At 37.6% G+C, this 11,531-nt stretch overlaps 1 protein-coding gene across 1 annotated transcript; it reads left to right on the top strand.

Moving 5' to 3' along the window:
- The first annotated feature begins 523 nt into the window (after positions 1 to 523).
- On the top strand, positions 524 to 5,271 carry LOC103423014 (homeobox-leucine zipper protein ROC7-like). The gene is made up of 9 exons (XM_070808650.1): positions 524 to 1,037; positions 1,205 to 1,301; positions 1,663 to 2,214; positions 2,318 to 2,422; positions 2,606 to 2,806; positions 2,919 to 3,093; positions 3,174 to 3,460; positions 4,551 to 4,655; positions 4,782 to 5,271. Exons 1-9 carry the CDS (start codon positions 907 to 909, stop codon positions 5,109 to 5,111), a joined length of 1,983 nt encoding a protein of 660 aa, XP_070664751.1. The 5' UTR covers positions 524 to 906; the 3' UTR covers positions 5,112 to 5,271.
- The last annotated feature ends 6,260 nt before the right edge of the window (positions 5,272 to 11,531 follow it).

Here is an 11,531-nt window from a genome sequence, read left to right as displayed (position 1 = left end):
TGTTTTAATCTTTAATTGGTTTCTTTTTTGTGGTTTGGTATATTTATAAACGATTTAATTATATGATTATTTTTTGTCAGTTATGGGTAAAAGATTAGAATCGTCTTTTTCATATTTTTCATATCAATATTTCCACCAATACATTTTGAATCCTAGATCTAATGTAACTAGATAAAAATCACACATTATGTGTGTGTTTAAATATTTGATAAAAAAAATTGGAAAAAAAAAGGGAAAAGTAGGAAGTGTGTGAGAGAAAGTGGAGGAGTAAAAACTATGATTACATGTGGATGAGTGAAGGAAAAAAAAAACCATAAAAATTTGTTTGTGCGAAATTACTTTAATTCCTATATTTTTTTTTCTTTTATAATATTTTTTCAGTTATGATCAATCACAAACATCCCAAGTTACTTCTGTCCTGCTCATGATCAATCACAAACGTACAGGCCTTATTAATTAGTGAAAACGAGTCTAATTAGAGTCTTATCCAATTCGTCTTTTAAAGAGGAATGAATCCATGTACTCATTTGGGGAAGAAATATAACTACTTTGCCACTTAAATTGGGTCTCTCGTAAAGGTCGATGCCTTTTCTGGCGACTATCGTTTTCCCACAATCATATTGCACCTGGGGCGGGCACTTTCATGAAGATAGGAACTGAATAAGTGACAGCATAACCCTACTTTCTCCAATCCCTAACCAATCAGCATACAGAATTCAGCCACGTCAGCTTCCCACTAGGGCATAAGTACCTTCACCTGGCAGTTTATCCCAGAAGTACAGCCTCACGACCTAAATCGCTTTGAAAGCCCCGAGACAGATCTACAGAGCTTCACTCACCATTGTCATCTCCAAGTATTGCACAGCCTTTGCTTTAATCCCTAATCAATTCTTGCTACAGCTGAAAATGGCCGGAAGAGAAATGACCAGCAACAGTCATATTTCTAGCACCGGGGCTAACAACAATCTCCAAAACATGAATTATTCTGAGAATTTCGGAGAAGAGTCCCCAATTCCAAAGCTCCAACCCATTGAGAAGTAAGTTCTGTGAAATAAGCTAGAGATGTAATTAATTAAGCTCAAATATATGGACAAGCATTGCTTATCTTTCTCTTGTTGATCACTTTTCTAGGTTTTTTTTTGTGTTTTACTTTGTTGTCATCAGCATCATGATTCTAATCGCATTAGGGTTTGTTTTTCTTCAGATCCGTGAAAGAAGTGTGTGCAGGGTCAAGTAGTAAGATTACAAAAACGGTTGAGGCGTACTGCAAATCAGGATTAGAGCTCTGGGTTGATTTAAAGGTAATTAAGTAAGATTAGACAAGTTGATTTGTAGCAGCGTGGTCACCCTTTTGCCCCCAAGTTCAAATCTCCTCCTTGTAGATTAGAGTATTTTAATTAGAATGTCTTGTAAAACGAAGTAAAATTTACTAAAAATCTTTTTTTTTTTTCATTTTGATAAGATTGTCGGATACGAAGCACTTGAGTCTCATAAAGTTAACCTTCTATCTATCATCATTTCGATCTGCTTCGATATTGTGTCCTGTTAACCTAAAGCAAAATCTTTTTTAATTTTGTGTCATGTTAACCTAGCTCAGTCTTTTTTCATTTGTGTTATCAAATTTTGTCAAATTCAGTCGTCATACTTTTGGTTAATTTTCAGACAGATAGTCCACAACTTCATTTAGATCATATGGACCTACCTCAACTCACTGTGCCGGCACCCCCTCAAGGCTCATCCCCACAAGCTGATCACCTCTCAAATTTTGGCTCACAGATGCTTCTTGCAAGCAACAGTATCCAAAGAGCCAGTGACCTACTCGTTTCAGTCTCACTAGGTGCTGAAATGAACAGAATCAAAACCACTGAGCTAGCTTCTCAAGCAATGGAAGAGCTGAAAAAACTGGCTTTGGCTAGAGAGCCTCTTTGGCAAGTTGACATAGAAAACAACACTGAAATACTGAGTGAGATCGAGTATACGAGGGAATTTGGGGATATCAGCACCACATTGATGGAGATAGTGAGAATGGTTGAGGTAAGAGAGTCTCCATCTCTGCCAAACTTGGACCTTAACAATTCTGAATATTCAGTAGGAAGTAATGAACATAAGCCAAGGGAACTTGGAGGACCAAAGCCTGCTAGTTTTGAAGCTTCACGAGAAATTGGTTTTGTCCAAATGAATCCCGCAAGCATTATTGAACTGCTAATGGATTTGGTAGGTTCTCATTTGAGAATTAACTTAGTTTACTTTTTTAAAGCAAGTTTGAACAAAGAATCCTAAAATGCTAATAATTGCTTAAATTTTGTTTGATAATTAGGGGCAGTGGTCACAAGCATTTTCTACTATCGTCTCTAGGGCATCGATCATGGGAGTGTTGTCATCCACTGGAGTACAAGGAAACTATGATGGAACTCTTCAAGTGGTAATATGAAAGCCCTATTTATAGACACAATCGTGCATGTGTGATGACTATATATGCTCTATTCATTGGTGTGAGATTCACATACTGTGAGCCCCACACTAATTAACCGCTAACGCTAACACTCCTCTTATGTTTATTAAACCGTAAAACTAACGATCTCAAGTTATTAATTGTTGTTTCCAGATGACAGCTGAATTTCAGGCCCCTGCACCTTTAATCCCAACTAGAGAAAGTTATTTTGCAAGGTATTGCAAAAATCTGGGCGACGGCATGTGGGGAGTTGTGGATGTTTCCTTGGAAAAATTGTTTCAACTTCCATCAAGAAACTTTCGAAGACAACCATCTGGTTGTTTGATTCAAGAGATGCCAAATGGATGGTCTCAGGTGACCTTACACACACACACATATTAAGTAAAATTTTCAATTTACTCAGCATGGTTGAGAAAAACTTAATTAATTAATTAATCTACAAAATTGCTTCCTTTTGATATGCTAGGTTATATGGGTAGAACATGTGGAGGTAGATAATACACTTGTTCATAATCTTTTTAAGCCGTTGGTCAGTTCTGGTTTTGCATTTTCCGCAAAACGTTGGGTTACCACTTTGATTGGACAACGTCAATGGCTGGAAACTTTAACGGCTACAAGAACTACTCTTGCAGCTGATGGAGGTAACTATTTTTTTCTGCAGCTTGGAGTTAAATAATTCTACTCTTGCAGCTGGTGGAGGTAAATAATTCTACTCTTGCAGCTGATGTTTCATCACAAGGAAGAAGAAGCCTATTGAAGCTTTCGGAGAGGATGGTAAGAAGTTTTTACATTGATAATATCTGCGGTTCTGCTGAGAACAAGTGGATGCCACTGCCATTGGGCTGGCCAATCTCTGGTGCTGAAAATGTAAGGATTTCAATGAAGAGTAGCACAGATGACCCTGGAAAGCCTCCAGGTAGCACAGTAGTGTTTACTACTTCCATAAATCTTCCTTTCCCTCGTAAACAAGTATTCAGTTTCCTTCGCGACGAGAAATGTCGAAATGAGGTATGCACTACTTAACTTTGAATGAAGTGATGTTTTTGTAAAAATAAGCATACAAAATTTACCTTAATTTATTTTAAGTTTTGAGCCATTAATATACTAAAATTGTTGAGAATGAGTCCCACATTGATGGGAGGAGTGACCTTGCATGGGCTTATAAGAGGTTGGGTGAATCCCTATATTGCCAATTGGGTTTATGGTGGAACCCGTCAACTTTTTTCATAGTATCAGAGTAGGTTGTCCCACGTGTGAAGCCAAATAGTCACATCTACTCCACGTCACCCCGTTGTGTTAACCATGTGTTAGGCTTGAAAATTCTTCACACTCGAGGCGGCATGTTGAGAATGAGTGTGCTCCACGTCATCCTGTTGTGTTATTCATGTGTTAGGCTTGAAAATTCTCCACACGCAAGGGGGCGTGTTGAGAATGAGTCTCACATTGATGAGATGAGGGACCTTGCACGGGCTTATAAGAGGTTGGACTACTCTCAATATTACTAATTGGTTTTATGATGGAACCTTAGCTTTCTTCAAAAATGACCAAACGAAAGAAAGATGGAGATCATCGTTAGATCTTGTACGTACTGAAAACTAGGAGTTGGACTTGAAAAATGAAAAAATTATTGTTTGTGATGGTAGGTCTATGAGACATGCCAACGTAGTGTTACGATGAATCACTTTTAAGAAGCTTTGTACATGAAAGTATTTATTCATCTTGTAGTAAATACATATTTATATAACACACTTGCATGCTTTATTTAGAAAGCTGTTACTAGCACTTTAAAAAGTTTTCATGCATTTCTTCCTAATTATGAAAATACAGAAAGAGATAAGTATATGATGACTATTTTGAAGTGTTGAAAATAATTTTCTTTAATTATTTATTAATTTCTAATCTTGCATCCGTAAACATAGCGAACACAAACCTTAAACCCTAAAGCTTATACGTAAGAAGTAACATTCTTGTTTTAATTATTTAGAAACCTTAATTTTCATTGACCAAAAAAGAAATTTTAGAATCCTTAATTTCATGTGTAAACATCTATTCCAAAGAGATCGTGTTGATTTCCATTTACTTTGTGTATATAATACAGTGGGATATGCTTGCATCAAACCATGGCTTCGATGAATATACATATTTTGCTAATGGCAAAACTCCAGGAAATCGTGTTTCCATATTGCGAGCCTTTAAGTCCAATGTGAGTTGCATACATGTACCCCTAACTTGTTTTTTTTTTTTTTGCCCTTTTATAAGTTAAAAATGTTTTAAGCTTGACTTCAATTTGTGTTAACACAAAATTTTGATTTAATTTGGAGGAATAAAGGAGGTTGAAATATTCTACTTGCAAGCAAGTTATACTGACGCAACAGGCTCATACGTTGTTTATGCACCGATCGATATGTATGCCATGACAGAGCTCATAAATGGTGGAAACCCAGATAATTTGGCTATTTTGGCTTCAGGGTTTTCAATCCTTCCTGATAAGCCAAAGCACCGGGACGATACTGGCGGAAGTCTCTTGACAATTGCCTTCCACGTTGCTGCTGGAACTTCAACTCAAGAACATGTGTCTGCTCATCAACATGCCAATCTTATGTACTGTGTTCTTGCATCAACTGTTGTTTCAGTTGAGGATGGATTACAATCTACCTAATTGCTAAATCTTAAATCGGTGAGTTACTCAAGTTCTGTAGGTTTAAATTTACTAACAGTATTTTAAGTTGAGGTGCTAGAAATTCGAAGAAACTTCAATTGCTTCGCCCATTACATGGTGGAACTGATATTTAATTTTTCTACTTTATGATTTAGGATTAATTTTCTTCAACGCTATGCTTTACATTCCTTTTTGTTGTATATTACAACATATGTATACTTTATTGTTTATCTCAAAGTGAGTAGCTAAAAAAATAATGGGAAAAAAGCCACATAATAAGAAAAGGAAATTGTTTCTGCACTTTTTTCCCTCATTCTGTATACTTTTGTTTATTTTTGTTCCGTAATTCTCTTTTGCATTATTAAGTTAATCAGCCAAACAGAAATAAGAGTGAGGACAGAGAAAAAGAATGTAACTCACTTCCCATAAAAATAAAAATAAATAAAAAAAGGGGGAAGGAGCAAGACTATACAATATGTATAAGGTATATTGTAAATTGTCCTAGAGATTACATTTATTATATTTCTCCGTAGAGATTACAATATGAATCAAACAACTATATGTTGTCAAGTGCAAACTCACACATGCGCATGCAGAAAAAGAGAGGGGGAAGAGGAGGAGGAGGAGGAGGAGGAGGAGGAGGAGGAGGAGGAGGAGGAGGAGGAGGAGGAGGAGGAGGAGGAGGAGGGGGGGGGGGAGTTAATTATAGTTGCAGTAATGAGCTTCCCCAATGGTATTGACATTATATATAGAAGCTCGTTAAATGTATGTAAAGCCCTCTCGAATTGTTAGTCTTTGTTGATGAGTTTAGGTCTTTGTATATCTTTTACCATGTATAGTGTTGAAAGAATTCATCAGTGGTCAAGGTACTAGTTGCATCAGCAGCATCAATCATATGCAACATCAGTTAATCAGTCATATGCAGCATCAATTTCAAGGTACAAGTTGCATCTGCAACTTCATCTACTCACATGTGAGTTGCAGCCGCCACTGTGCATCCTTGTGTCATTTGGTGAATGAGATAAAGCTGCATCTGCAACTCCATACCTCCCATATCAGTGGCTTATAGCTGTCTTTTGTCTTTAGCTGCTAGTCTTGCTCGGTCTTTCTATATAGAGCCTTCACTTGTAATTGTTACTTATGAATGAATACAAACAACCACTTTGAACTAGAAATCAACATGGTATCAGAGCAGGAACCATAATTGGCCTGCCTCTGATTTATTCTCTACTGTATTTTTTTTTCTTCTGTTCATCCCACGAAAATGGCAGAAGACAACCCTTTGGTTTCAGAGGCTACGAGTTTCTCTACTTCAACTTCCAGCATCATTCATGGAGAGATCAATCATAATCAAAGGATGTGCTCTGTGTTGTTAAATGAATTCAACTATCTACCTTGGTCTCATGCTGTCACGCTTGCCTTAGGAAGAAGATCCAAGATAGGGTACATCAATGACAACATTAAACCTCCTGAAACTACCTCTACGTCTTACGATGCATGGTTGTGTAATGACCAACTGGTTATGTCGTGGATGCTCAACTCCATGGAGCCCAAGCTATCTGAGCTTTTCAGATACTCAGAATCTTCATATATTCTTTGGGAAGCAGTCAAAAAGATGTACAGAAGTCAAAACAACGTTGCTCGTGTGTTCCAACTCAAAAAGAACCTTGCTAGTTTAAAACAAGGTGATCAAGCATTTGTTTAACACCTTGGAAGCTTGAAGAACATGTGGAACGAACTAGATTTGTATCGCCTACACACCACTGATTCCGCTGTGCTTCTGAAGAGGGCTGATGAAGACAAGGTTTTCCAAATCTTGGCTAGTTTGGGACCAGAGTATGAAGATCTCAGGAGCCACCTTTTGATAACTCATGAGCTTCCATCGTTTGCAAGTGTGTGTCAAGCTGTGCAAAGAGAAGAAACACGCAAGAAAGTGATGAGTGTCGAAATCAAGACCAACTTTGAAGCTAAAGCTTTCAATGTCAATCACAAATTAGCTGGGGACAAGCAGTTCAAAGGAAGGAGGTCAGATTGGAAGTGCACTTACTGCAATGGTGGTGGTCATTTGAGGGAGTGTTGGATCCTACATCCTGAATTAAGACCTAAGTTTGAAAACAGGTCTTTCAGAGATGTAAAAGGTTCGCTCAATCACTCACAAAACTCATGCTCCAAAGGCCTATCATGCAGCAAGCACATCTACTGATGAACTGGTAAATTTCACCTCCAACCTTGTTAATTTAATAAAGTAGTTTGCTGCCTATATACAAAGGAAGAAGGGAAGCACTGAGAGTGAGGATCAAGCCACTGGAAATCCCACTACTTTACTTGGGAAATTTGCTGGATTCTTGGCTGATTCAGAATGTGTACCACAAAGAGACATCTCAGGTATAACAAGTGCACTTTCCACTGCTCTAAATATAGGTATTTCACATGATGTTTGGATTATAGACTCAGGTACCACTGACCATATGACAAAAAAAGTATCCAGTTTACATGAGTATACTTAGTTACATAAACCTAGCCATGTATATGTGGCAAGTGGTAAGGGGGAACTTATTCTAGGTAAAAGGAAGATAAACTTGATGAGTGATAAGGTTGAGTCACCTGCACTTTATGTTCCTTCTTTCCCTTTCTAACTGTTGTCTATTGGAAAGATTACAAAAACATTAGATTGTCTTGCCATTTTCTCTCATCACAATGTTGTTTTTTAAGACCGAGTCACCAAGAGGAAGATTGGTGAAGGAGTCAATCTAAATGGTTTGTACTACCTGTCAAGGGATATCAACATTGTCCAAGAACACCAGCTTTGGCTATTTAAGTCTTGATCAAGAACACCAGCTTTGGCACTAAAGATTAGCTCATCCTTCTGAACAAGTGTTGTCTGCTGTGTTTCCTAAGTTTTGTAAAGATTCACAGGAATATGAGACATGTCAACTCTCAAAAGCTACTAGACTTCCTTTTGTTTCATCCAAGTCTATAACCAATAGTCTTTTTGAAATTGTTCACTCCGATGTTTGGGGTTCCTCGAGGGTAGAATCATTTGGTATATGTACTATGTTACCTTTGTAGATGATTACTCTAGGACTACTTTGTTGTACCTATTGAAGTTTAAAAGTGAAGTGTTTGATGCCTTTAAAGACTTTCACAATCTTGTTAAAACTCATTTTTCCTGCAAGATACATACACTTAGGTCTGACAATGGCATTGAGTATACATCTAACATCATGTCAATCTATTTAAGCACTCATAGAATTACGCATCAAACAAGTTGTGTTGGTACACCACAACAAAATGGTGTTTTCGAGAGAAAAAATAGGGATTTGTTGGAAAAAAAACCAGGTCCTTGATGTTTCAAATGAATGTTCCCAAGATGTTTTGGTCCCAAGGCATTCTTACTGCCACTTACATCATTAACAGGTTGCCTAGTTGAATACTGAGTTCTAAATCACCCTATGAGATCCTTAAAGGAAGAACCATGGATGTATCTCACCTCAGAACTTTTAGGTGCATTTGCTTTGTCCACATTCAAGTTGCTCAATGTGACAAATTGGAACCAAGAGCTACTAAGTGTGTATTCATAGGTTATTCAAGTTCTCAGAAGGGTTACAAGTGCTATAATCCAAGCACTCGAAAAATCATAGTGTCTAGAGATGTGGGATTTGATGAATTCACTCCCTATTTTTCAAATAACTCTGAGTCTATTTCGCAGGGAGAGAGTTTCTTGGAATCCTTTCCACTTCCTACCCCAGCTAAAGTGCATGAATGTAGCTCCCAATTGCTCTCTATTAATCATACTGATGATCATGTGAGTTGTGAAAATTCCACTGATCTTTCTTAAACTCAAGATCAACTCTAAGAAGCTATGATTGTTCTAAGGAGAAACCCTACCAAAGATAAGCAACCACCTGCAAGGTTTCAAGAGTATATGGCTTATACTGCAAGGCATCCTATTTCTCAAGCTGTTACTTATAAAACTTTGTCTTCATCTCATGCATCTTTCCTTGGTCTGTTGTCTAATGAAATTGAACCTAAAAGTTTTCAAGAAGCTAGTGTCAATCCAGGCATGAAGAACTCAAGGCCTTGGAATGATAATCACACATTGAGTGTTGTCAAGCTTCCCAAAAAGAAGAAAATTGTGGGAAGTAGGTGGATTTACAAGACAAAATTTTGCTCTAATGGTGAAATTGAAAGGCATAAGGCCAGACTAGTAGCTAGAGGATTCACTCAAACATATGGCATTGATTACAAGGCGACATTTGCTCCAGTTGCCAAGATGAACACTGTGAGAGTTCTACTATCTGTGGCTGTTAATCATGAATGGCCCTTGTTCCAAATGGATGTGAAGAATGCATTTCTTCATGGTGACCTTGAAGAAGAGGTATACATGAGATTACCACCCAGACATCCTCAAGAGAATGAAACTAATATGGTATGCAAACTTCACAAAGCCATATATGGACTCAAGCAATCTCTTCGTGCATGGTACTCCAAACTAAGCTCAGTTTTGGAAGCTGCAAGATTCAAAAGAAGCCATGTTGATTCTTCCTTATTTGTTCGAATTGGTTCAGCTGGTAAACTCGTGGTACTTATATATGTTGATGATTTAATCATTACAGGAGACAATATTGATGAACTTAATGCTCTTAAGCAATCCCTTCACCATAAATTTGCAATCAAAGATTTGAGAGTTCTCAAATATTTTCTTGGGATTGAGATTGCTACTTCTAATAAGGGTATGTTCTTAAATCAAAGAAGATATGTGTTGGATTTTCTTGATGAGGCAAAAATGATGGACTCCAAACCTGCCCGTACTCTTTTGGTCAGCAAGCTCAAGTTAGATGTTAAAGGCGAATCTTTAACTGATCTCAGCACCTATCAAAGATTAGTTGGGAAACTCATTTATCTTACTATTACGAGACCAGACATTGCTTATACAGTGAGTCTCATTAGTCAGCTCAAAGGCTCAGTGGGAAAGGATATTCTCATGAAGAAAAATGGTTCAACTCACATTATGGGTTACACCGATGCTGACTGGGCAGGTAATGCCCTTGATCGTAAATCTACCATAGGTTTTGCACCTTTGTTGGGGGCAACCTTATTACATGGAAGAGCAAAAAGCAAGCTGTGATAGCTAGGTCAAGTGCTAAAGTTGAGTACCGTGTGATGGCATCCACTACTTATGAGCTTATTTGGTTAAAAAATCTATTTACAGACCTAGGTTATTCAAGCTCTCAACCGATGTATTTGCACTGTGATAACCAAGCTGCCATGCACATCGCATTGAATCCGGTGTTTCATGAAAGAACAAAACACATTGAAGTGGATTGTCATTACATTCGTGCCTAAGTTCAAGCCAAAGTGATCGAAACCGTCTTCACTCGAAGTCATGATTAACTGGCAGACATTTTCACAAAAACCCTAGAGTCTACTCAGTTTCAAAGGTTGCTTTGCAAGCTTGGATCAATCAACCCATTTGATCCAGCTTGAGGGGGTGTGTTAAAAGAAGTCATCAGTGGTCAAGGTACTAGTTGCATCTGCAACATCAGTTAATCAGTCATATGCAGCATTAGTTAATCAGTCATATGCAACATCAGTTATATGCAACATCAGTTTCAAGGTACAAGTTGCATCTGCAACTTCATCTACTCACATGTGAGTTGCAACCGCCACTGTGCATCATTGTGTCATTTGGTGAATGAGATAAAGCTGCATATGCAGCTCCATACCTCTCATACTGTGTTGCAGTTGTTCCATGCATCTTTCTCCATTGTTTTGGTTTTCATATTTTACCTAGAAACTTGTATCTAGTTTAGTTGGTTTAACTAGTGGCCCATATCAGTGGCTTGCAGCTGTCTTTTGTCTTTAGCTGCTAGTCTTGCTCAGTCTCTCTATATAGAGCCTTCACTTGTAATTGTTACTTATGAATGAGTACAAACAACAACTTTGAACTAGAAATCAACATATAGGTTGCTATGTCTGTGACCCTTATTCTTTGTTAAAGGTATGTAGGTTTTAGTTTTATGTGCCTTGGATTCGCTTGATTGGAAGTGGAAGTATATATTTGCAGTAAACTCGATCGACTAAAACTTTACAACAAAAATGTGGGGATTTCTTTTGTTGGAATATTTATTGATTGGCAGAAATCCCATTAAGGGAGTAATGTCGTCACCTAATCACTTATGAATTGCTCCAAAATTCAATTGAAACTTGATATATTAACTTAGTATTTGTGGTGCCCCTAAGGTTTATTGAATTTGAGTAATATGGGCAAAAGGGGTTTTCTATTCTTTTTGGACTTGAAAAATTTTAGGAAGTATAGATGCATAAGTATTCGTAATAGGTTATGATGGGTAGCCACTTAGTCTACGGTTTAGTGGTATTCCTCTTTATGTGTAAGTGAGAGTTTCGACGATTCTTGCC

Source organism: Malus domestica, chromosome 11, assembly GCF_042453785.1.
Source record: "Malus domestica chromosome 11, GDT2T_hap1".
Taxonomy (NCBI): Eukaryota; Viridiplantae; Streptophyta; class Magnoliopsida; order Rosales; family Rosaceae; genus Malus; species Malus domestica.
Note: the sequence above shows the minus strand (reverse complement) of the source record. Positions and strands in the feature narration are given on the sequence as shown.